This window comes from Eleutherodactylus coqui, chromosome 3 (genome assembly GCF_035609145.1).
Source record: "Eleutherodactylus coqui strain aEleCoq1 chromosome 3, aEleCoq1.hap1, whole genome shotgun sequence".
Classification (NCBI taxonomy): Eukaryota; Metazoa; Chordata; class Amphibia; order Anura; family Eleutherodactylidae; genus Eleutherodactylus; species Eleutherodactylus coqui.
This window is the reverse complement of record NC_089839.1, coordinates 37,668,247-37,695,865: the sequence shown is the minus strand read 5'-3', so window position 1 is coordinate 37,695,865 and position 27,619 is coordinate 37,668,247. Positions and strand designations below refer to the sequence as shown.

Sequence of the window (27,619 nt, the reverse complement as noted above, 5' to 3'; positions counted from 1 at the left end):
TTCAAACCCCCCCCGTTCGGCGCGAGACAACCCCGATGCAGGGACTGAAAAAAAGAACAGCACAGCGCTTACCTGAATCCCCGCGCTCCGGTGACTTCTATACTTACCGGTTGAAGATGGCCGCCGGGATCTTCTTCCTCCGTGGACCGCAGCTCTTCTGTGCGGTCCATTGCCGATTCCAGCCTCCTGATTGGCTGGAATCGGCACGTGACGGGGCGGAGCTACACGGAGCCCCATTTAGAAGATAAGAAGACCCGGACTGCGCAAGCGCGTCTAATTTGGCCATTCGACCATTTTAGACGGCGAAAATTAGACGGCAACCATGGAGACGAGGACGCCAGCAACGGAGCAGGTAAGTGAAAAACTTTTTATAACTTCTGTATGGCTCATAATTAATGCACAATGTACATTACAAAGTGCATTATTATGGCCATACAGAAGTGTATAGACCCACTTGCTGCCGCGGGACAACCCCTTTAAGGTTCCTGTAGGTACTGTAGGTAGGTGGGTCTAGAGAGATGTTAGGGAGCGTGACAGAGAAAGAGAGGAGGTTATGATCCGAGAGCGGGAGAGGGGAGTTAGTGAAGTTGGCAGCAGAGCAGAGCCGGAGGAAGACCAGATCCAGAGTATTGCCATCCCTGTGAGTGGGAGAGGCTGTGAGTTGAGAGAGACCAAGGGAGGAGGTGAGCGAAAGAAGCTTAGAGACAGATGGGGAGATAGGGTCATTAGTGGGGATGTTAAAATCACCTAAGATGAGGGTTGGAATTTCACAGGATAGGAAGTGGGGGAGCCAGGCAGCAAAGTGGTCCAAAAACAGGCGAGCAGTACCTGGGGGGCAATAGATAACTGCTACTCGCATGGACAGCGGGCGGAAAAGCCGTAGCATATGTACCTCAAATGATGGAAAAGTGAGTGAGGGTACAGGGGGGATGACCTGGTAGGTGCATTTCGGGGAGAGAAGAGCACCTACTCCTCCGCCACGCCTGTCATCTGGTCTCGGGGTATGGGAGAACTGCAGGCCATTGTAGGACAGTGCAGCAGGGGAAGCCGTGTCAGACTGCTGGATCCACGTTTCTGTGAGAGCTAGCAGGTTTAGAGATTTAGCAGTAAAAAAGTCGTGGATGGTGGGGAGTTTATTACATGCTGACTGGCAGTTCCAGAGCGCACATTTAAAGGAGTCAGGGGAGGGTATGTATGGGCTAGCAGTTGGGCTTGGGGATTTTATTAGTGAGCCCGGTAGGGGGTAATAGCTAGGAGCAGAGGAGGGTGGGCCAGGATTGGGAGAGATATCCCCAGCAGCTAGTAACAGCAGAATAGTTAGGGTTAGCAGATGATTAGGAGATTTATGAGGAAGACTGTTATTTTTGTTAGCGGCACTAGGGGGTTTGAGGCTAAGCAAGAAGGTCAAGAGTGCATGCGAGCTGTGCATAGGTGAGGACAGGAGAGAGGGGCTAATGTGAATAGAGTGCCCCAGAGGTTGGCACTTGAAAGAAGTTCTGAAATTGAGAGCAAGAATGAGAACAGAAGTGACATTTGCGAAAGCTTTTAAGTGTGAAGCATTAAGGCAGAGTTTGTGGCCTACCTGTCGCCTACCCTGGCGAACTGCCATGATGGAACTGTATCATACTTTCTCAGCTCATACTTTAATACAGCTCATTCGCGTGGCAGCCACCCGCGTGGCATGCAAGCTTACACTGATATTCTAGTGAAAGTTTTAGGTACGACTAGGAAACAGCTGGGAGTGGCTAATCAGGTTCCAATTGACTAGCCAGCTGACTTTAGCATTGCAAACCTAATGACCAAAAGGGGGGGGGGGGAGGGAAATTTATTGCTCTCCTTAGATAAGAAAAGCATCTCTGCAAGGATGGGTGAAAGATGCCATTTGGGGGAGGTGGATGGCAGAGGTGACTAAAAGTAAAGTTTCATTTACCGATGCAAACAGATGAAATGCAAAATACACAATTCACAGCAAGCAAGCAAGCAAGCAGCACAGAGGATTTAAGCATTTATACCGAATAACTACCGTGATTCCCCGAAAATAAGACAGTGTCTTATATTAATTTTTTTTAAAAAGGGTTTAACTTTTTTACATGTATAGCTGCCTGGATACTATTTAAATTGACTTTTTTAATTAACTGTTAGCAGGGCTTAATTTTGGAGTAGGGCTTATATTTCAAGCATCCTCAAAAAACCTGAAAAATCATTTTGCATCCTCAAAAATTCTGGAAAATCATGCAATGTCTTATTTTCAGGGAAACAGGGTAACCGTGCAGGTTTTATAAAATGAAAAGACTTGGCAAAAGTTTAAAACAGGTGCCATGACCTCAGGACCTCTCGGACTAAGAGTTGTAAGGCTACTTTCACGTATTCCATGTACAGTAGTCTGCAAAAAGTTTAGTCAGGTGTGGAAAAATGCTGTGAAGTAAGAATCCTGTCAAAAATAGAAGTGTTAATAGTTGTTTAGGCAATTCAAATGCAAAGTGGATGAACAAGAGAGAAATCTAAATCAAATCAATATTTGCTGTGACCGCCCTTCGCCTTCAAAACCGCATCAATTCTTCTAGGAACTGCACTAAGGCAAGGACTTTGTAGGAGTATAGATAGGTGTATAATTTACCAATTATACCAAACAAGTGATAATGATCAGCATTCTCATATGTAGGTTGAAATACGGTCATTAACTGAAATAGAAACAGCTGTATAGGAGACTTAGAAATTGGGTGAGGAACAGCCAAACTCTGCTACAAAGGCGAGGTTGTGGAAGACAGACATGTCACAGGTCATACACCATGGCAAGACTGAGATCAGTAACAAGAAAGTTGTATTTCATCTGGAAGGACTCTCTTAGGCAAAATTTCAAAGCTGATCGGGATGTGCCCCTCAAGCTGTTTGGAAGAAACACAAAGAAACAATCAAGCTTGAGGTCCGTAGATGCAGTTGTGGACCAAGAAAACGGTGCAACAGATAAGAGACACACCATCTAGCAATGTCATCAGCTCTAAACTGGCAGAAACCAGTGAGACCCAAGCCTGGAGAAGCCTGATCGGAAGTGATCTTCATGGAAGAGTTGTCGCTAAAAAGCCATTCCTTCAACATAAAAACGAGTCAAAGCGACTCAACTTTACCCCAAAAAATAGGAACTGAGGGGCAGGTGCTCTAGACTGATGAGTCAAAGTTTGACATATTTGGTTGTAACAGTTTGTTTGATGAAGGTACAATAATGAATGTCTGCATATAGCAGTGAAGTTTGGAGCTACATTTCAGCAGATAGAGTTGCGGATTTGGCCAGGATTAATGGTATGCTCAAATAGTGAGAAATACCGGCAGATACTTATTAGAGATGAGCGAACATACTCGCTAAGGACAATTATTAGATCGAGCATTGTCCTTAGCGAGTATCTCCCTGCTCGGGAGCAAAGGTTCGGCTGCTGGCGTGGGTGACAGATGCGTTGCGGCCATCAGCAGGGGGTAGCGGGGGGAGAGAGGGAGAGAGAGATCTCCCCTCCGTTCCTCCCCGCTCTCCCCCGCTGCTCTCCGCCTGCCGCCGGCAGCCGAATCTTTGCTCCTGAGCGGGCAGGTACTCGCTAAGGGCAATGCTTGGTCGAGCAATTGCCCTTAGCGAGTATGCTCGCTCATCTCTAATACTTATCCATCATCCAATATTATCAGAGAGGCGTCTGATTGGCTCCAAATAAATTGTGCAGCCGGACAACAACCCCAAACATCCAGCCAATGTCATTAAGAGACACTATCTTCAGCGTAACAAGGAGTCCTGGAAGTGATGGTATGGTTCCCATAGATTTCAGATCTCAACATCATGGAGTCTGTCTTGGATTACGGAAAGAGACAGAAGGATTTGAGCAAGCCGACCTCCACAGAAGATGTCTGTGCTTGGTTCTCCAAGATGTTTGAAACAATCTACTTGCCAGTTTCATTTAAAAACTGGGTGCAAGTGTACGTAGGCCTGTTATGAAGTCAAAAGGGAGGGCCACGCCAAATACTGATTTGATTTAGATTTCTGCCTTGTTCATTCACTTAAGTCACTCAATATTTATTATATTTCCTGTTGATAAAAATATTCAAATTTTTGCAATTTGACGCAAGCAGCATGAATCAATGAACCCTTCCGGTCATCTGTGAAGAGTATGTCAGCACCGCCGTCTAATCTAAGGAAACTACAAGAAACTTCTGGTCTGTGTGGGTCAATATTCCCACAGAATAATTTCAACACCTAGTGAAATCTACGCCACGATGAAGGCCAAAGGAGCTCAAACATGCTTCTAGATGGGGGAGGGATGGGGAGGTCTAATAAAGTGGTCTTTCATTGTTTATACTTTTCTACTCCATTTTCTTAAGGTGCATTTAGACACAAAGATGATTGCTCAAAGGATGGCTTTTGAGCAAATCAGTTTGCATAATCTACCAATTGGTACTAATGCCTATTAGTACCAATTAGTAGCGTGTGACCCACCAGGAGCTGAATCTATTCAGAGGACCACCCGCTTATCTCTGAATAAATTCTCTTTGTTCTGCCGCGCTGATTACAGCTGAGACAATGTAATTAGCGGTCCCCAGGCAGAACACAGTGTCCATCTTATCAGCTTTTCTGCTGAACCACAGATTTCAAGCTGAACTTATCCCTTTCCAATCCATTGTCTGACGTCTAAAGACATTCTGATTGAAGACTGTACAGCTCCGATGTCAGAAGACGTCCGGCAGGGTATTCTTACTGCAGATTACTGGCAGCTCTGTTGTCGGAGGCCTCTCCAGCATGTCACATACCGCAGTTCTGGCTCTAGCCAGCAGATGGCGCCATTGTATAATGGCAGAAAGAGAAAGCCCCCTAGAAACGCGGAATCCAAAAATGTATTGCAAAGGGTTAAGCCCATCGTCTGGCAGAAAACTGAAAGATGGGCACGTTTACACACAACGATTATCGCTCAAAAGATGGCTTTTGAGCGATAATTCTTGTCTAAATGGGCCTTTAACCCTTTCCAATCCAGTGTCTGACGTCTAAAGACATTCTGATTGAAGGCTGTACAGCTCTGATGTCGGAAGACATCCAGCAGGGTATTCTTACTGTATATTACTGGCCGCTCTGTTGTCGGGGGCCTCTCTGGCATGTCCCATACCGCAGTACTGGCTCTAGCCAGCAGATGGCGATATTGTATAATGGCAGAAAGAGAAAACCCTGTAGGAAACCCTGACTCCAAAATTGGATTGCAAAGGGTTAATGTATGGCACCTTGTACAACATTCACCTTTCAATTAGTTTAGCAAGTACAATCAAGTACAGTCTCAAATAAGTGATGGTAATGATGTAAATGTCTATCTCTGGGGTATAACCACTTTGTTCAAAGGGAATTGGGCCACAATTTAGAAAAACTACAGTGGGCAAATGTGCTTTATCTGATAAATCTTCTTTGTATTAGTTTGATTTTTATTACCCATTGGGGCTATGCTGAGAAAAAAAGTACAGTAATTACTAAAGCTTTACAGGAATATATAAATTCTCCTGACCTCACAGGTATAATCTGGCTGCTCAGGAAAAAAATAATTAAAGCTGTGGAAAAATGGGATTTTATAATTTGCCAAATTATTTTATATGAAATTAACTTTTATAAACCCCAATAAATCTCATGTTCACACTTGTCTTGCACACTGACCAAAGTTATAAAAGTTGGGCTTGGCTGTTGGAAGGCAAAGTGCTGTGTTTCTGGTATAGCACACACTTGTTAATTAGACTAGACTCATGGTATAAACATGTTCTAGCCTAAACACAATGGAAGAAGCCTTTAACTGTGGTGTAAAAACCCCCCACTTGATTGACTTCATGAAAAGCGACATGAGAAGTTTATTAAAATGTTTTCAGTTATCCTTAAGCCTTTTCCACAAATGGACTTACAGTACCATAAATATACTAATTGCGGTCCTCTAAGGACTAACTCCCACCAGTATATTTTCGGTCCATGTGGTGTTTACAATCAGTAAACTCTTAACAGTGTTAAGACCAATACCAGGCTTCCCTGAAAATAAGCCCTACCCAGATTTTTAGGAGAGGCTTGAAATATAGCCTCTACCCCAAAAATAAGCCACTGCTAGATTACATTTAAAAAAAATACACTACCTAGCAGGTGCAGTCCGGGTCCCTCACGCCGCTCACCGAAAGTCCGCGCTGATCCCACAGCCCTTGCTGCTCAGCCAATTCATAAATCCTGCTTCAATGCGATTACTGTTGATTGGCTGAGCCAAGGCGCTGGATGAACCAATGCGTTGACTGTGACTGGTTCATCGAGCGCTGCATTGATTGGCTGAGCACGGCACTCAAGAACCAATCACAGCTATTGCTTCCTAGAAGCGGGATTTATGAATCCCTTCACCAGGAAGTGATTTTTCAGTCCTAGCCATTCATTAAATGACAGCTGAGCACTGCCTCTGATTGGTCACAGCACTTAGCCAATCAGAGACAGCGCTTTCTGGAGGCGGGGATTTTTTAATCCCCAGCCACCTGACTACAGAAGAAATCTGCCGGGGACAGAAAGAAGAGCCGGACAGTGCTTCTAGGTGAGTTAGCGTTTATTTATTTTTTCCTACAGCTAGTGCTGTCACTGTGTTCAGTGATGAGTGGACCTTCATGGAGCAGCTGCGCTTCTACAAGTACAGCTGCTCCAGTGAACGGGCATATGAAACTTTGCTCGTTGAAGGCCTGAACACACAATTTTTTTTTGTGCAAATGTAAAAAAAAAGCATGGAGCTTCAGTCATGCGCATTTTGCACATCCATGGAGCACATTTTTTCTTCGCACATGGGTGCACAAAAAACACGCTCCTCTGACCGAGGCCTTAATGTGAAATATGATGTGTTGGAGACATGTTATAGAAGACAATATGTTTGATGCCCGTTGGTGCACCCATCAATCTCTAGAACTGCTGGGCTAATGTTGATCCTTTATTTCTAGCATTCACTGGGTGGTCTGACCTTTCTGATACTTATCTATATATTAAAAGGCAGCTTTTTGTGCACATTAGCTTAAAAATAAAAATGTCATCCTTTATTTTTTTTTACTCCATTAAAATAAAAAAGCTTGGAATTAAAAACAGACAAAATATATATATATATATATTTTTTTTTTTATTATGTTGTCTATATTTTTCCTTTTTTACATTTTTTTTATCCTGACCATGTTGTAATATTCGGTTGTAAGAAAGAAAATGCATATACCAAGAAATCCAAAAACCTGATTCCAAAGTGAGCATTTTTGACCCATTTTTAACTCTTAAGCAACAAGTTTTCTCCAATGTGAAATGGGTTCCTTACCAGTTTTTATATTCAAAAAGTAACTGCACTTTTTAAAACCTTGACTGTCAGGGTAACATGTCAGAAGTTTTGATCAGTGGAGGTCCAGCTGCTGAGACCTGAGCACCCCTTCAGCTGTCTTTGTTGTTTGATCCTCTTGGTAGCTAAAGACCGAGGCGTAGAAGTCCGTAAAAGTCTGTGTCCATCTTCAGTTGCCGAAAGATCAGCAGGGGGTCTCAGCACCTGGGACTCTACTGACACGCCGCTCTGACAGGTCAAAAGTTTTGTAAAAGTACAGATTCTCTAACTCTAGTATCAAGACGATTGCTTACGTGAGGTCCGAGAAAAACGTAAAACAAAATAGAAAATCTTTAAAAAAAAAGTGTTTTCATCTTGGTCCTTCCTGAGTAATTTATTGCATAACCTTTTTGTTAATTACTTCCATAGCCACGCTGATCACCAGAGGGTTAAAATCCTCAACGGAATTACTGAAAACATTTCTAAACCTTCAGACGCCATTTGTGAAATGTCATATTCATCTTCAGTGTTGTCATCAAAGAGACAGCAAAATATTGAAGTTACCCTTTTTTTTTACATTTTTTGACTGCCAGTTTTTGCCTTAGAACTAAACTATATGTTTACATGACTTTGCTTTAGGATGGGTGTGATTTACTTTCAGAGAAGTAATATTGTGCCTGAAGTGTCGAAATTACAATCAGTTTCCCTCTGCACCGTTTCTGCCCAGACAAAAGTCTAGAGCCGCCGCTCCGTGCTGGATTCACAAGGAAGGGCACGCCACGGGCTATGGCTCAATATAGACTGCTTACTATATGTCTCCGCGAGCTGACAGCTATTACTGACATCAAAGGATTACAAATGGGGTGGAGAACATACAGTATTTTTTTACTCCAAGACTAGATGCAGATGCATGTTCTATACCGCCTGGCCATAAATATTGTCATATTAAAATCTAATTTTTCACTTCTTATCTACATTTACAGTTTTGTTAGAGGAAATAATTGTGTTTTACTGCAATTGTTTATTTCTTTCACGTATATATAAAGGCAGCGCTGTCAAATACACACAGGACGTTGACACCAAGTACCTTCAGCCATTTCTGAGCTACACTGTCCTACCTGTCAATGCAAATTAAATACCTCTGTGAAGAGAAATCTGGGCAGTGGTTAGCACTATTGCCTTGCAATACAGGGATTCTTGGATCAAATCCAACCAAGAACAACATCTGCAAGGAGTTTGTGGGGCTTCCTTTGGATAATCTGGTTTCCTCCCACACTCCAAAAACATACAGATAGGTGAATATGCCCTGTTCCCCAAAAATAAGACCTACCCAGAAAATAAGACCTACCCTTGAAATATAAGCCCTGCCTCAAAAATAAGTCCTAGCTGCACAAAAAAAGTAAATAAAGGGAATACTTACCTAGTAGTCTCGGTCTGGAGCTCTGCTGGACGTCCTGCAGTCCTTGTTCGCCCACATAAGATCACTTCCTGGTTACAGGATTCATATAAATCCCACCTCCAGGAAGCGATAGCTTTGATTAGTTCTTCAGCATTGCTCAGCCAATCAATGCAGTGCTCGATGAACCAATGCGATGTCTGTGATTGGTTTATCGAGCGCTGCATTTGTTGGCTGAGCGTCGGTCGAAGAACCAATAACAGCCTTCGCATTGTTGAGGCGGGATTTATGAGTTGGCCAATCAATGCCGCAGCTCAGCGTGTCGGAGCTCCAAAGAGCAGTGGGAGGGACCTGACCTGAGCCTGCTAGGTAAGTATAATAAGACCTAGTGACTCTTTTGGGGGCAAAAACGAATATTAAACAAGGTCTTTTTTCAGGGAAGCATGGTACATTCTGACTTCCATTGCGGAACAGAACCCATGAAGTGATAAGCGCTACATAATATGTATGCACTATATAATGGTAGATATATCTTTCCTTTCATTTTTCTGAACGTTCATTTTATTCCTAATTTACTGATTTTATTGCTTTAAAAGAATTCAGGAAAAATGACATGGAAAAGTAGAAAAGCAGGAAGAATTAAAAGTGGAGAGATAACCATAACATATTAAATTTTCATCTAGTTATGGATTTTTCTTACTGTTACTGTATATTTGTTTATATCGAGAGATGAGCGAGCATACTCGCTAAGGGCAATTACTCGATCGAGCATTGTCCTTAGCGAGTACCTGCCCACTCCTGAACAAAGATTCGGCTGCTGGCAGCGGGCGGGGAGCTGCGGGGGAGAGCGGGGAGGAACGGAGGGGAGATCTCTCTCTCCCCCCCCCCCCCCCCCCCCCCCCCGAAACTCACCTGTCACCCGCACCGGCAGCCGAACCTTCTCTGCCGAGCGGGGAGATACTCGCTAAGGACAATGCTCGATCGAGTAATTGTCCTTAGCGAGTATGCTCGCTCATCTCTATTTATATCCCTTTTTGTCTTGAGGCACTGTGTAAAGTTTGGAGACTGAACCTGGGTTTAGGCTAATAATGGGTAGTCCAAAGGAGCACAACTACATGAATTTTTCTGTAGTTTAGGAAAAACTTTATTATGGTTAGTGACAGAGGCGTAATTTGAAGCTCCTGGGCCCCAATGCAAAACTTGTAACAGGGCCCCAACTATAATGCTTTATTCATAGTACTGGGCTCCCTATATGGAGAAGAGAGGCCTTATGGGCCCCCTAAGGCTCCTGGGCCCGGGTGCAACCGCATCCTCAGCATCCACTATAGTTACGCCAGTGGTTAGTGGTGTATTCACATGGATGAGTGTGATGTAAGCCAGCCGAAAATTTTGACCTGTATTTTCACACTTTTTTTTTTTTTTGCGTGCACAATACATTTTTTGCAATAGAAACGAACGGTTTGCATCAGATCTACATCCGTTTGCCATGCATGTGAAAAATAAACGCAAGTTCCACAAGTTGTCCCAACCTGCCCAGAGCACAGACAGACACTTTGTAATTAAACAGTCTTTAAATATATACATAACCGGATATCTATATATTACATTTGGTATTAACATAGAAGGGCTGCAGTTGCAAACAAAATTATTCAAACCCCCTTGCAAATGAAGTCTAGTTGCCAAATTAGTAAAGTTCACCTGATTGCAGAAAAAACCCTGAAATGAACAATTTAAATAGATGAAGGCCTCCCTCATACAGGCTCGTTTTATAGTGATTAACTTGGTATTTTGAACTTCGCTTTAATCATGGTATAACGCTCCCATTGAAATCAACGGGGCCTCGCAGACATGCGTTCGATTGCAGCACTGGACGGCGCCTTGTGATTTTCGAATGTCGTCTGCTCTGTCTTGGAGCACCTCATCACCCATCACAATGATTGGGTGCACCAAAACATGGTGTCTGCCGCAGGGAGCTGAGGCTGAAAGCGAAAGTAAAATTGCAAAGCGCCGCGTTCAACATGTGTGAGATGACCCTAACACAATAATATAAATAGTGAATTACTCAAATTCAACACAAAATGCCACTTTTAATGAGTGCTACAGTCTCAGAATTATTCACCCCCTTTATGACCAGCGTCTTTAGTACTTAAAGCACCTTTTGCTTTTGTGATGGCTTACATAGCCAGACACCAGTTTCTGATAGCGTTTCTGAGGAATCTTTGCCCGTTCTTCATGGTCAATGGCCTCTAGTCCACTAATATTCTTGGGTTTGCGTGCTGCAACCACCTTCTTCATATCCCATCATAGATTTTCTATGGGGTTCAAGTCGGGTGATTGTGGCGGCCACTCCAAAATCATCTTCTGAAACCAAGCCTTGGTGGACTTTGAGGAATTCTTGGGATCATTGTCCTGTTGGAAGGTCCAATAATGCCCAAGCTTCAGCTTCCTCAAAGAAGACATGACGCTTTCTCCTAGGATTTCCTGATGGTCGATTGAATCCATCTTACCCCTCGACACACTGCAGGTCTTCAGGGCCAGAGTATCACCGAGCCACCGCCATACTTCACTGTAGGGAGGGTGCTCCAGCATATGCTTCATTCTTCCTTCTCCAAACATACCCAAAAAGTTCCAGTTGTCCTTCATTTGGCAAATAAATCTGAGGGTTAAAGAATTTTGATTGCAACCATCATAATGGCTGGATGAAGAGTTGGTTGGGGTAGAATAAGCAAATGGTCGTTAATGTCGCGCATGTATTATTTGGCCTAATTATTTTGAGTGAATTCGGAGAGGACTACTGTATTGGAATATTTTTATGCTGTGTCTTGGTAAAACAATGTTTGGGACGGTCATTAAAGTTTTGGAGTGTTTATGTATTTCTATCAGCACAGACTAACATATAGTTGTTTTTTTTCTATCTCTTTTAGCCAAGCCCGTTACCAAGTCCAACTCTAGGTAGACAACCCAATGCCAGCCAGTCATTGCTTGCTTGGTGCAAAGAAGTAACGAAATCCTATAGAGGAGTTAAAATAACGAACTTCACCACCTCCTGGAGGAATGGCTTGGCGTTTTGTGCAATATTAAACTACTTTAGACCGGACTTGATGTAAGTATGGCGACCTATAAAATCTACCTTGAAAGGAAATGCCAACATATTTCGACTATGTCCTTTTAGGGATTGTGGAATGCTGATTTGTAAGGGGTTAAGACCATGTACCTTTTTGACTATCAATGTTCCCCTTTCATTTTAAGCTGCCATCTCATTTATGATATTTTTTGCCTTAATCCTATAGAAACTACTGACCTCAAGATGCTATTAAAAATTTTGTTCGTGTTGAAATGAGATGAGAGAAATAAGCCTGTAGCTCTTTGAACACTGACGACAAGGGATTACCACATGGCAAATTTGGCTGTCAAAGCTTGTCCCTGGTCCTTGCCTCCTATTTTAGACAAAAAGCTGTAGGCGCTGAAACCAGCCATATTCATATTATTTATTAATATATTTTTGTCCGCTTTAATTTTCCACACTATTAGTTTTGTTGATTGAATTGCTGAAAAATTACTCCTTTCCATATGATTTTATTCTGCAACTTTTTTTTAAATTTTTTTAGATGGGAACTTGTTTAAAAAAAAATATACAGGTTTTAATTTTTTTTTTATTTTTTTTTTATATCAAATTTTGTTTTGTACCTATTTTACCATTTTCTCCTTCAGTGACTACAAGTCCCTCAATCCCCAAGATATTAAAGAAAACAACAAAAAGGTAAGAGCTAGAAGATGAAAACTTTTGCTCAAATTCCATTGGTTTTTTATTCATTTAAAAACACACAATTAATTTAAAAAGTTTATAAATCGTCAGATGAATTGTCCAAAAACATTCAGTACGGCCGGGGCAATGCAATGCTCGAGGCACAAATTAAGTTTTCTATGCCCATACCGCTGGTATTTCAGATTAAAGCTTTTTCTTATGGACAGTTCGAATTGGTCCTAAAAAATGTTGAGACTTTTTTTTTTATAATGCGTGAATGTCTGAAAATGTATTTTGAGAGGGAGTTGCCACCCGTGACATATGATAGATAGAGATGAGCGAGCATGCTCGGTTAAGGAAATTGAGCGAGCATCGGTCTTTTCGAGGAACTGCCTACTCGTCCTAAAAGATTCAGGGGGGCGGCGGGGTGGGAAGGTGGGAGATCTTTCTCTCTCCCCCCCCACTCCCCCCTGAATTTTTTCGGACAAGTAGGCAGTTAGTCAAAAAGACCGATGCTCGCACGAGTAATTTCCTTAACCGAGCATGCTCGCTCATCTCTAATGATAGACCATATATTGGTAAACAGAGTTGTAACTTGAAGCTCCCGGGCCCCAATGCAAAACCTGTAACAGGGCCCCCAACTATAAGGCTTTATTCATAGTACTGAGCTCCCTATATGGAGAAAAGAGGCCTTATGGGCCCCCTAAGGCTCCTGAGCCCGGGTGCAACCGCATCCTCAGCATTCCCTATAGTTAGGCCTACGTTGATAAGGTTTATTTTTCTGAGGTATTGGCATTTTTCATTCAAGTTCAGCCATGTTGTCATTTTTAGATTCGCATCTCCTTAAGTTGTCATTTTGCTCTTGAATGAACATGCTGCCAAAATGATGTCCAATATCTGAGAAGCTAATTGACAGGTGACAACCAATATTGTTTATAGTTTGTGTATTCGCACACAACGGATTTGGTTAGGTTTTTCCTCCACCGTGTGTGAACGCACCCTAATAAAGGTTATTACGATTCTTCATTAGAAGTTACCTGTTGCTGTAAGTATAGCATAGTGCGTTCGTGATTTTGGTATCCTTGGTGGTGGAATCCTCTATACCTTTTGAACGCATGGTTTTGTAACAGAACATGCTACAATTCCCAGGTACTCCAGGCATACTCAGGACAGACATTAAAGGGATTGTCCCATTTGTAGCTGTTTTCCTTCAGCTCCGTACATTGTGCAGAGGCCTGGGTTAACCCTGCCTGACGTCTAAAGACATTATGATTTAAGGCTGTGCAGCTCTGATGTTGGAAGCTCTTCGGGGTTCTCTTACTGTATATTGCCAGCCTCTCTGCTGTCGGAGCCTATCCAACATGTCACCTCATGCAGTACTGGCATTAGCCAGCAGATAGCGCCGTTGTACAACGACAGAAAAAGAGTAAGCCCTCTAGGAAAACCAGGATACAAATTGGATTGGAAATGGTTAATACTGCAGGTTGAGTTCCAGTCTACACACAGCTGCATCGAGTTATGGTGATCAGAAGATGACGACAAAAATTTTTTTTTTTTTTTTTTTTAGATATAGATTCCTTTTTTTTATTTATTTTTTTTTTTAAACCAGTACAACAAAAAAACTATATACCGTAGAACTTTAGTAGCGCCATTATTGTACTGACCCACAGAATAAAGTTATATAGTCCCTTTTTTTTGCAGTGTGTGCACCATAAAAGCAAGACACGCCCTCACACACAAAAAGGTGCAATTATTTTTTTCATTTCTCTCCCCTTTATTAATTTCTAAAAACTTATCAGTACATTATATGGTACATTAAATAGTACCATTGAAAATTACAACTCGTTCCACAAAAAACAAGCCCTCAGATAGCATCGTCGTCTGGGAAGTAAAGATAATTATGATTTTATTTTATTTTTATTTTTTTGAATGGAGAAACACAAATGAAAGAATTTTTTTTTTTCGTGTCCTGAAGAGCGAATATACCATTGACAAATCCTAAAATAACACAAACAGGCAGTTAAAGATCTAAGAATAGCAAATATGTATACTTGTGTATACTTATATGCCATGTGGCCACTAGGATGTACAGTGCCACATCGCAGATTAGTTCTGCTCATGACACACATGTAAATTCTGATGCAGGAAGGGGTTAATATTCCGTAATACAGAACAGTTGTAACGCACACTTGCAGTTATTTTTGCAGACAATTTAAATTAATGCCTGAAAAAATGGAAACATTTTTGTAAGACTCCAATTATTATGATAATAGGAGGAATTCATGTTTATTCATTGGACTGGCAGCGTTGTAGCTGCACCAGCCCGCCTGTTGGTACAGTACCTGACATCTGGCCTCCTAAAACTGCCGCTCTTCACTGATGACATGGCTTATTAAATTACGTGAACCAAAAAAAAATATGAAGAATTTTTCTTAGTTAACTTGGCCTGTATTTATTTAATTTCGGGTCAATATGACTATGGGATCAAATACTATTCTGCCACTCGTGCGCACATAAACAATGAAGATAAATAAAGACCACAACGACTACAGTTGGCATAAAAAATGGCCACTGGTGGCATTTTGTTATCGGGTGTAAATAAGCTCCTTCACGATTGCCGACGGTGAATTTATGTCACTGCTGCCTTGGCTCTGTGCAGCAGCGACATAAGTTTATGTCAGCCACTCTACCGGCGGGGCTTTCCCCCACAGCAGGTAAAACACCCAAAACAGGCTGTTACTTATAGCCTGTTCAGGTGCCATCGTTGGAACTTGATTGGTTCATGCCCGTATAACATAAGTGACAGCCAATCACAATGCTGGCTGAATACTACAAACTTTCTCGCCATGTCAGCGCTGCATCAGCTTTTTTCCCTTTCTCTCCTGTCAGTGTGAGATCAGAGAGGGTTAAGAAGAACACATTGTGTAAAGCACCACAAATTAACCCCACATTAAATTAACCCCACATCCGGGGATTTAGATTTCTTATCGTGTGTTAGACCACTCACTTCCAGCTTCGTTCCGACAAGGCATCACTTGGTGCTGCGAGGGGCTGTTCTGGTGACGTCAAAATTAAAAAAAAATTATGTTAAACTAGTAAGTTTCCTAAATTGTTCAGAAACGGGCAAAATGTTTCAAATGTGCTTCCAAAATAAAGTAAGCAAGTGGAAATATATATCTGATACAAAATTACTGCAATACATATGTGGTGGCATACTGCAGTGTGAGAAAAAATGACAAGTTTTCCTAATTTTTGGTGCATTTAATAAATATACGCAAATTGTATCGGTTTACCTTTTACCACTTAAATAAGGTCCAACATGTGACGAAAAAACAAGGTTAGGATTACATGGATGCATCAAACCTTTACAGAGTTATTCTCTGTTAAAGTGACACATGCCAGATATCCAAAATTTGGCCTGACCATTAACACCGCAAGCAAACTTGGTTTTGAAGGGGTTAAATAAACATATTATTTCAGACTTCATTAGCAACAAACTGATAAATATATGATCATAAAACCACGCTCAACAGCCTTGCTCTGGGATTTAAAACATCCCTCCAATTTTGGGGCAATTTTCTGTTTTGGGGCTGGAGGGTGGGGTATTTTACCTGCTGTGTTCCTCTGATTTTGTGGTTTGTGATCTCTTGTTTTCGATAGTCTAAGAAAGCCGCTGCATTTTTTTTAGCACATTGCACTGCTCTCTGATTGGACAGCACTGATCACATGAGCAATGGTGGCCTATCGGAGAGCAGGTATAGTACATTGGTTAACTAAGGTTACCAATGCACTACAGGGATTACATCTGTCAACTTTGATGACTGAAAACCGGATCAAGAGCCAGCCGATTAGCACAAAATACCAACAGCGGGAAGATAGCTGCCTCCTTCGGTCCCACAGTGGAGGGTCACTGTAACGCTCTTCGAACCACCCGCAATTATTGTGTAATACTCGCTAAGGCACATTACTCGAGCGAGTAGTGCCTCAGCCGAGTATCTCCCCGCTCGTCTCTAAAGATTCGGGGGCCGGCGTGGGTGACAGGTGAGTTGCGGGGGGGAGAGTGAGAGAGAGATCTCCCCTCCATTCCTCCCTGCTCTCCCCCACCGCTCCCCGCCCCGCGGCGGCCCCCGAATCTTTAGAGACGAGCGAGGAGATACTCGGCTAAGGCACTACTCGCTCGAGTAATGTGCCTTAGCGAGTATACTAGCTCATCCCTAGTAATAACCCCCCCTCAAATATTTGCCAGCGAATATGAAAATGGATGGATGGGCAGGTGTACCATTCTTTTTTTTTTTATGTAGCCTTTCTTCATTACTATGTTTTTAATTACTGGGACTTAATTGTTTTTACATTGTTAGCAAGTGTGTCTCAGTAAACTCTGGTAACATTTATTTCATCTTTTTATTGTGATTATTTGGGAGTGCCTTGTGTCACTTTCTACAGTGACAAGTTTATTATCTCCGCTAGTGCCATACAGCAGCTGAAGTAGCACTGCCACTCTCCTGCACCTTCAAACAAATGAACCAGCTGCCTATGGAACCCATGCGCTTCCAATCTTGTTAGTCACCTTCATTTAAATACAAGTCATTAATTTTAAGTGTTCAGGAACAAGCAGAGAATGATGCAAAAATGGGGTTTAATATTAAGCCAATCTCTACTTCTGGATTCCCCATCGGTGGCTTTAAAGATAGGGCGTTTGTAGGGATCAAAGCTCAGGTCTTGTGATTCAGAGTTTCAAATCTTCACATGGACATAGAGGTAAATTCAGAAATTATTCAGTGTCATTTAAAAAAAAATCCAACTTGTCGCACAGAAAACGTCCACACACGGTTATGTCAACAGAAAAATTGTAAAGAGTAGCTGCACTTTTTAAAAACTTGCAACATGTGAAAAGTTTTGATCAGCGGGTCTCTGATCGCTGAAATGAAGGGGTCGCAGCGCTCACCTGTTGCCTTTGCTTTTTGGCTGCAGCTAAAGACTGATACATAGACTTCTGTAGACCTCTATGCATCCGGATGCTGAGAGCAGCCGACAAGCTGCAAGGACAGCCAAAGGGTAAGCGCTGCTGCCCATTCATTTCAACAATCAGCAGGGCTCTCAGCCTCAGCACCCAGACTCCCATAATTCAAAACTTTTGTGATTTTTTTAAAAACGTTTGAAATGTCAAGTTACTCAAACTTATGCAGTTACTTAAACACTAGGTCTGTCAGGACGCAGTGATGCTGAAATAAAAACAAAACGTCCTGTCACATCAATGCTCAAAATAGCTGCATTTTAAGGGTTAAGAGAATGGAGAACAATCTAACATTCTAGTTGGTTACATTTTTAAAAAGTTATCTATCATTTCAGAAATGTTCTAATATGCCATAGTGACATGCCAGAAGCTTTGATCTGTAGGAGTCTAGGTACTGCGATCCTGAATGGCGGCCATTCAAGGGCATAGCTGTGGCACAATTCTGCATCACCCCTGCGGATGTTTGATGTAATTTTTTGAGGCAAAAGCCCTGCAGAAAAATCCAACTTGAATTTCGCCCATGGAATGTACCCTCACTGTATCACTTTACCCATAACCCCTTAATGACACGGACCTTTTTTTTTTCCGTTTTCGTTTTTCCTCCCCCTTTTAAAAAAATCGTAACTTCTTTATTTATACAATTTAATGTAGCATATAATGTACTGAAAAAGTTTATAAAAATTCCAAATGCAGTAAAATAAAAAAAAATAAAAAAAAATTCTGCCATCTCTTGGTGCATCTTGTTTCTACGGCGCCCAAACTGCAACCAAAATAACATATTCTATAGGTCAGTAACATTACTACGATGACAAACTTTATATAGGTTTTTTTTTTTTTTTTTGCTGTCCTACTTGTTTTTTTGTTTTTTTTTTTGGCAAAAACTTTTATTTTTCTATTATTTTCTGCTGCCGTCTTCTGAGTGCAATAACGTTTTTACTTTTCTGTCGACATAGATGTGCAAGGGCTCATTTTTTGCGGGATGTCCTGTAGTTTGCATTGATACCAAATCGCTTTTTATTGCAATTTCTCTTAGAGAAAAGGTGACCAAGAAAGCATCTCTTATTATTCTTGACGACGTTCATCGTACGGGGTAAATAATGCGATTCGGTTTTTTTGTTTTTTACTTTTATTACTTTTTTTTAAACAATTAGTAAAACTTAAAGCCCATTTACACGGAAAGATGATCGCTCAAAATTCGTTTAAAAGATAACTTGTACAGCAGTTTTAAACAATCATTTTGCATAAACTACTTAGTAGCTATTTAGCTACTTAGTGGCTTATCAGCGTGCAAATGAAGCCTTTCGCTGAATGCAGATAACAGCTGGAGGTCTGTTATCTGCATTCAGCTCCATTGTTCTCAAGCGTGACTGCAGCTGAAAGAATACTATCAGCACTATCCCACTGAGAACTCAACGTGCAGTCCCGATAAGACACATCGCTGACTTCAAGCTGGCTTGAAGTCAGCGATGAACAAATAGTGCACGATGGGCACGCAATTACTGCTCAAAAGATGGCTTTTGAGCGAATTTTGAGTGATAATGATTGTCTCTAAATGGGCTTTTTACTTATTTTTACTTTTTTTTTCAGTCTCCCTAGGGGGCCACAACTAACGATGCCTTGATCGCTCCTGCGGTATGATGTAATGCCACAGCATTACATCATACTGCAATCTGACAGACAGTCTATCAAGCCATCCCATGGGGATGGCTTGATAGGCAGTCTTCTAAGACAGTCCTGGGGCTTTTCTGAAGGCCCCCGGCTGCCATGTCACCCACATGGCTCCCTGTGATCTCATCGCGGGGGGCCATACGGAACCTCCAAACATCGTTCAGGGGATTTAAATGCGCGACCGATCGGAGCTGTTGCGCGATCTCTCTTCATACATACCCCGATTCTGCAGAATGCAACTGTATGTCCTATAGCGGGAAGGGGTTAAAGGGCTTGTCTAAGATAAATAAACTCTCTAAAATGGACTCCCCCGTGGCAAAAAATAATAGTTTGTACTCACCTTTCCCGACTCATTCCCCGGTGGCGTATTATTTACAGTCAGCCTGTGACAGCCTGTAGACCGGCTGCTGCAGCTAATAACCGAGCTTCACAAGCCCTGTCATTGGCTGCAGCAGCCTGTTTACGGCATGACACAAGCTGACTGCAGCCTGTAAACAATAAATCCCTGGGGAAGACCATGGGGTAGCCATCGGCGGCCTGACAAGTAAGTATAAACTCTTTGTTATGCTTTTGCCACAGAGAAGCCCTTTTTAGAGAATTTGTTTATCTTGAAGACCCCCTGAAATCGTTCATGAATACGTTTCGCAATACTTTTATTAAAACGCCCCGGGTGTGAGATACAGAGTCTTTGGGGAATCTCCTGCCCATTGACAGTCAGTATACCCAGCTCAGTGTCTCATTTTGCTGAAATCTTCTCTTATTTGACAAATCCTCTTTTACGTATTTTAGATCTAGAATTAAATTGAAATTGCGCTGGGCTTTATGACAAAGCGATATTTGGAAATGATCACATTTCCTGCCTTTTTTCCTGTAAATTTAGGTAATATTAACAATGCCTCAAAGTGGCCCTGAAGGTAGAAGTAGAAGTCAGGCACTTATTTCAATTTCCACCAAACTATAATTATAAATCGTCTTTGTTGCGGTGCCAAGATGTCAGCTTTTTTTTTCCTGCCGTGTTTTGCTTGTTGCACAGAATTTCTGTATAAATAAAAGCAATCAGAAGATGGTGTGCGCTTACCTTGTGTGTGACGGTAAGCAGGGCCTAAGGAGGTGCCTGTGTCGCCTCGCATCCTCTGTACTTCATCTATCATTAGTTTAACCGCCTAAACATTTAGATTTCATCGCTCCATTTTTTGATAATAACGATTATAAGCAGTTTTTTTCTTCCTAAATTAAACATTGTGGGTCATTTTAGATTCTTTGATCTAGGGCTGAATACTAAACCGTTGCAAATTGCCATAATGCAGGCATACTTCAGCATCAGTACCCGGAGTTCCTGCTACCTTACCGAACTGATGGTCCAAGTCTGGTTCGGTAGAAGAGGCAGACTGGGTCATTGGGGCCATGCTATGTGAGCGGCATCATATCCTGGAACCTCTCTAGGGCAAAAGCAATAGACTACAAAATCTATGAAAAGACCCCTAACCCCTTGAGGACACGGACATTTTTTGTTTTGCTTTTTTTTTTTTCATTTTTGTTTTCCCCTCCCACTTTAAAAACTTTTGTTTTTTTCTTTTTTTTCTCTCAACCTTGTTTTCTGCAGAATTAATATCTTTAATTATACTATTTAATGCACCATACAATGTAATGAAAAACTTTTAAAAACACGTAGAGTGATCTGGAAAAGAAAGCAATTGCGCCAATTTTTTTTTGGGGGGGGGTTGTTTTTATAGCATATACATGGCTTAGTACGATTACAACAATACCAAATGTATAGTTTTGGGGTTTTTTTTATGTTGTCAGTCTTCTGACTGCCATTGCTATATTTTCCCATCGATGCAGCTTGTGCGCAGGCTTTTCTTTTCTGGCAGGCCCATAGAACATTTTGATTGTGTTTTATTCATTTTTGGGGGAAACTGGATGACTGAAGGCTCAATTCTGGCTTTGTGTCATTTTTTTGTTCTACAGCTTTCATTGTGCAGAATAAGGAATGCGCTATTTTAATAGTTTGAAATTTGACAGACACAGCAATACTAAATATGTTTTTTCTTTTCGGTTTGATTTTTTTGTTATTGTAGATTTTGGAAAAGGGTATTATGAATTTTTTTATATTTTTTTGTTAAAAAAAGATAAGATTTAAAGTTATAAAATAATTTAAAAAATTTTTTTTCATTTTTATTGAGTCCCCTAAAAGGACTTGAACTTGTTATCGTTTGATAGCTTGTACCCTATACAGATGCATTCACACAAGCGTGTGCATACATAGGTGCACACAAAACCATGCGTCTATTAGAGCCATTGGTTCCCTATGGTGTGTTCACATGTCCGTGTTTTACAGGCGTGCAAACACATGTACCTGCAAAACCTTGGACATGCATGAACCATAGGTCCGTGGTGCGTGTCAATATTCCCTGCGGGAAGACAGTTGTCACTGGGCACTGTCACAGCAGAAGTTTTGCTCATCACCTGGTTGGTGTCCGTGTTTACATCCGCTTTATGGAGCGCCTATGCGGACAGTTGTCTCATGTCTTACCTGTTGACCTGAACCCGGATACAGAAGCAGCAAAGTTGCCACTGCCTGCAGTATAAGGAAGCAACATTCAGACTTTAGACGTTCTAGAATGCTTCCGTGGACGGACAAATGTCCAAATAGATTTTATCTCTAATTTTCACGCTTAAAAAAAAAAAAAAAGTATTCTCAATGTGCCTAGAATTTTAGACTTTTTTTTATTTTTTATGGGACCATAATGCCGCAGCTCAGTAGGAGGCAGAAGACTGCTGTAGTCTTTCCGGTGCAGTGGATTTGGGGTAAATCGAGAGGAAACACAATCCGGTCATTGCGGTCTTGGTTTACATCCTTTCACTAGTGGTATACCATTCCTGGAATCTAAAATGTAATTAGCCTCTGTTATTGTGCAGTTGTATGTCCTGTCATCACCCCGCAGAGCCGGCATGACAGCAACATGGAGTATGCATCTTGCTTCCTGCAGATTTCTTTCTTCCTCTACATAGTTCTTCCCCGATAACCCTTGTGCCCTTGGTTCATATTAATACACTGGGGACAATGCTAGCAATTAGGATATAAACAAGTAGAAACCGACTCCCTCTAATTAGATCGTCATCTTCTGAGAAGTGCGCTCCACTTTAGGACTACACTTTTCACTAGTTAGTAGGGAATTGATTGCAGAAGAATTCCTTAATGTCCCTTATTTATAATGGAAAGGAAAAGATCTGGTGTTAGATAAAGGACGCTATGAAGGAACTGACATGGAAGCTGTCACTAATGTTAACCTTTTCCAATCCCCTGTCTGACATCTAAAGACATTATGATTTAAGGCTGTACAGTTTCGATGTTGGAAGACGTTCATCAGGGTTCTCTTACTGTATATTGCCAGCCTCTCTGCTGTCGGAGCCTATCCAACGTGTCACCTCATGCAGCACTGGCTTCAGCCAGCAGATAGCGCCATTGTATAACGGCAGAAAAAGAGTAAGCCCCCTAGGAAAACCAGGATACAAATTGGATAGGAAAGGGTTAACGCTCTTTACCTATATGCTCAACGTATTCATAGGATATAATAGACCCAGTGCATGCCTATTGTAAAACATAGTTGACTGCGATTTTTCAATATAGAGCAATGGTGTCAAACTAATTTTTACAGAGGGCCACATTAGCGTTACGTTGTCTTCAAAGGGCCTATTTTAATATATTCTTTAAAATACAGTCCTACAATTACAAAGTGAGGGGGTTGGGGCTGACGGACCAGAGCAAGGTTCTGTCCAGAAAAATTAGGGCATAAGTCCCCCAACAGAGACACTGAACTCTAAACTGCGAGGTAGTCAGAGAAAATAAAAAATTATGGGAGTTAGAAGGACCTGGTGAAAGGTTCGCCAAAAATTCCTTACTCAGTGGGTTAAGCAGCAGTATAATACAGTGTTCTCTCTGATCCATACAGCAGGCTCACAAGATATGGACAGGCAGGCTGGAACAGATTGTCCTCTGCAAGATGGTAGCAAGAACCAGATGCGATGGTCAAGCCACTTCTTGGTATAATCCCCGGCAAGCAGCTCTACACTGCAGGAGAGGCTCAGCAGGAGAAACAGACAGGGGAGTGCACATCAAAGGCTTCGGGTGCTACAGTAATAGTCACAGCGCTCACTCCGCACGCATCCAACATCAGTGTAGTACCAGGGTGGTGGCTGTGATCCCATTACCCAGTGGCTGGCAGAGTCCATAGTGCACCAGAGGGTCTTCCTGGCACAGTTCAGGACCCTCCAACCTAGAGAGACTCTCTTCTGTCCAGACCTTGGAGGCCAGATAAAAATGATGTGTCCGGCCGGATTTGGCCTGCAGGCCTTTAGTTTCACATGTAATATAGGAGGATCCCACAAAAAATATAGAGAATAATTGCAGTTTCTATATACCCAACATAGTGGAACATGAGTGCTCACATTCGGAGCGTCATGGTGCCAGGAGTTCTGGAACAGGATGCTGTAGGTTCTCATTGGCTGCAGTGGTCACCTGAGCTCTTGTGACATAAGCGATCACAGCAATCACCGGGACTACAGTGGGGCAGCAGTGCTGGAACCCAGTAGCCATGGAGGGGTAAATATTAGAGATGAGCGAGCGTACTCGCTAAGGGAAAATACTCGAACGAGTATTGCCTTTTGCGAGTACCTGCCCGCTCGTCTCAAAAGATCCGGGTGCCGGCGGGGGTGAGCGGTGAGTTGTGGGAGTGAGCAGGGGGGAGCGGCAGGGAGAGAGAGAGATTTCTCCCCCGCCGGCACCCAAATCTTTTGAGACAAGCGGGCAGGTACCCGTAAAAAGGCTTGAATATTTGCCCTTAGCGAGTATGCTCGCTCATCTCTAGTAAATATGTTTCAGTTTACTTTTTCAACCATTTCAACACTATTGAAGCAGAGTTGTCAGGTATCCCGACAACCCCTTTAACCCTTTCCAATCCACTGTCTGACATCTGAAGACATTATGATTTAAGGCTGCACAGCTGCAATGTTGGAAGACGTCCGTCCAGGTTCTCTTACTGTATATTGCCAGCCTCTCTGCTGTTGGAGCCTATCCAATGTGTCACCTCATGCAGTACTGGCTTTAGCCAGCAGATAGCGCCGTTGTATAATGGCAGAAAAAGAGTAAGCCCCCTAGGAAAACCAAGAAACAAATTGGATTGGAAAGGGTTAAAACCCGTGTGTAAATCTGCGCCTAAATCATGGGTTTTTTTTGCTTTTTAAGGCAGAATGTATGTAGAAACATTTTACATGGAATCGGCCTATGTGAATATGGCATAACCTAGATGTATTCAAGATTAAATTGCATCTGTATGTTGAAAGTATTTCAGCTGTATTTGCCTCAGTATTTGCTTTTGGATTTTTTTTGCTACTGGGCAAAAAAATCCATTTTTTTTTGGTAATTTAGTAAACAATGCCAGGAAAAGCAAATACAGGTGAAATACTAATGACATACGGATTTAAAGCAGTTTCCTTAGACTAGAATGGGTGTAATTTTAATGAAAAACAGCACAGACTTACAGGGTTAAGAAAAGGATTCTTATTAGAGATGAGCGAATGTACTCGTTTCGAGTAATTACTCGATCGAGCATCGCTATTTTCGAGTACCTGGCTACTCGGGTGCAAAGAGCGGGGGATGGCGTGGTGGAGCGGGGGGTAGCAGTGGGGAACAGGGGGGCTCTCTCTCTCTAACACTCCCCACTCCCCTCTGCGACCCCCCCCGCTCACCCACGGCGCCCCCCGAATCTTTTCACCCGAGTAGAGATGTACTCGAAAATCGCGGTGCTCGAGTGAAAAGGGGGCGTGGCCGAGTACATTCACTCATCTCTAGTTCTTATCCCAAATTTTTTGTGAAAAATAGAAAAAAAAAGTTTTTCTATGGGAGACGGGTAAATAGTGGGGCAAGCCACTGTAAATATGCGGTAAAGTTTTGTTTTTTTTTTATACCTTTTAATGCCACGAATGAGCTTTCTCGTGCTTGATATATCAAACAACGTAAAACTGTAGAATATACTCAGCTGTTTGTGCCCCACAAGTTAGCAAAAGATTCGCTGTTATTTCCGCTTCCAAGTTGCATCAAACAAAGCTTTTCTTTCTTTGAATCCAGACGCAGCAGCCAATTTAAAGAAAGCCATTTACCTGTGTCACCTGATCCCCTCCAATATGTCAGTGTGCCGTATAATTGGCCAATGTTTGGGAAACCGCCCGTGGTGCTTTTCTTGACAGCTGGCTATTGATGGTTGTCAATCACACAATACGCAAAGTAATATCCTGTTAGGAAAAAATGTATATATTGCTCTAGCTGTCATCTATTGGTATATATGCTCCATGTCCAATATTGTATAACGGCATAGTCACGTACTGGGAAAGAAGTCGTGCTTTGTTTTCTTGGCTTATGAAGACTGATATATGACCTCTAATGTATTTAATAGGGCATTTCGGAGTAAGCATTTAGGGTGTTTACACGCTGCGGTAAACTGCATTTTTGCTATGATTTATCTATTGTAAATATTAAAATCCCGGTAATTTTGCTAATAAGTTGCTATGTGTACATGACGTAAAACGATATTTCTGGCCATTATATGACATTTCAATACCAGTTTAACCCTCTGCAGGCTCCATCTCTAATTTTTAGTTTTCTCTGGGCAGCTAGCCGAAACTGCTGCTATGTATCTTCTGTACATTGGCACATGAAGAAACCAGCAGATTCCGCACCTCTCTGTAGCACAACACAGAGGAATAATAGAATCGTGGAAGACATTATACAGCAGTACTGAGCAGAGTAGATGTGATTTATGCAGCTGTAACGCAGTAAATTACTTACCATTACCCCCAGCAGTGTCTGTGTGAGCCTTTCTGCCTCTCTCTCCCCCCTCCTCCCTATCATCTCTTCACAGACTGTGGAGTTAAAACACAGAGGAATAATAGAATCATGAAAGACATTATACAGCAGTACTGAGCAGAGTAGATGTGATTTCCGTAGCTGTAACGCAGTAAATTACTTACCATTACCCCCAGCAGTGTCTGTGTGAGCCTTTCTGCCTCTCTCTCCCCCCTCCTCCCTATCATCTCTCCAGTTATCCCTTTCCTACACTTCCTGTGTTCCAACTTTGTGTTTTTGTTACTAGACGGACTTCACCTGACAATTGGCAGTGGGCAGCAAATTATATGGAAAGGGAAACCAGCAGTGGCCAGAACTTTTTTAGAGGTTTTTTTCTGCACAAAAACGTTATGGGAGGATATAGGGGTAGGAGACGAACAGGTGGAATCTCTGTGGGTAGAAATACAGGGGGGAAAAAACAACAAAATCCTGATAGGGGTCTTTTATCGACCACCAAAAGCAACAGCAGAAACTGAAGACTTACTACTAAGGCAGATAGAGGAGGTGTCAAAACGAAACGAAGTAATTATCATGGGGGACTTTAATTACCCAGATATAACATGGGAGAACGAAACCTGCAAATCTCACAGGGGTGATAAGTTCTTGAGAGTAATTAAAGACAATTACCTGAACCAACTTGTGCAGGAACCAACAAGAGGGAAAGCCATCCTGGACCTAGTGCTAACTAACAAACCGGAACGTATAAAGGGGGTGCAGGTTGAGGGGCACTTGGGGAACAGCGACCACAATATAATCAACTTCCAGCTGTCAATCAATAGGATGCCTTATCAAGGAGTAACAAAGAGACTAAACTTTAGTAAAGCAAAATTTGATGAGCTTAGAACTACTATCGGTAACATTAATTGGGACAACATCCTCAAAAATATCAGTACGGAGGAAAAATGGGAAAAGTTCAAAAGGATCCTAATCGCCTCATGTGAGCAGTTCATTCCCTTCAAAAATAAAAGTAACTCAGCTAAAAGGAAACCAATGTGGCTCGACAAGACGGTACGAGGGGCAATAAACGAAAAGAAGATAGCGTTCAAACTACTAAAGCAACAAGGCAGCGAAGAAGCGCTAAAATCATACAGGGAAAAAAACAAAATATGCAAAGATACGATTAAAACTGCCAAGGAGGAGGCGGAAAGACGGATCGCAAAGGAGAGCAGAAACAACCCGAAGCTATTTTTCAACTACATAAACAGCAAAAGGATTTGCAGGGAGAGCGCTGGCCCTTTAAAAAACAATGCAGGAGAAATCATTGATGATGACGAAGGGAAAGCAAATCTACTAAACAGCTTCTTCTCAAGTGTGTTCACCAAAGAAAAGGAAATGCCACACGAGGAGCAGGGGAATAAAACGAACCCCTCACAAAATATCTCATACCTAACGCAGGAGGAGGTGCGGAAGCGTCTAAAGAAAACTAAAATTGATAAATCACCGGGCCCTGATGGATTACACCCAAGGATACTAAAGGAACTAAGTGACGAGATAGCTAGGCCGCTATACCTTATATTTCTAGACACTATCAAGACCGGAGTAGTACCATTGGACTGGCGCATTGCCAACGTGGTTCCAATCT

The 27,619-nt window shown here is 42.1% G+C and overlaps 1 protein-coding gene across 6 annotated transcripts in view; it reads left to right on the top strand.

Annotated features, from left to right (window-relative positions):
* The window catches only part of EHBP1 (EH domain binding protein 1), a 365,541-nt gene that overhangs the window by 163,863 nt on the left and 174,059 nt on the right, over nucleotides 1-27,619 (top strand). For all 6 annotated transcript variants that reach the window (XM_066595508.1, XM_066595507.1, XM_066595505.1 and 3 more), the window contains 2 exons: nucleotides 11,634-11,812; nucleotides 12,421-12,469. In XM_066595508.1, coding sequence (XP_066451605.1) covers nucleotides 11,634-11,812; nucleotides 12,421-12,469 — 228 coding nt within the window. The remainder of the gene's footprint in view (nucleotides 1-11,633; nucleotides 11,813-12,420; nucleotides 12,470-27,619) is intronic.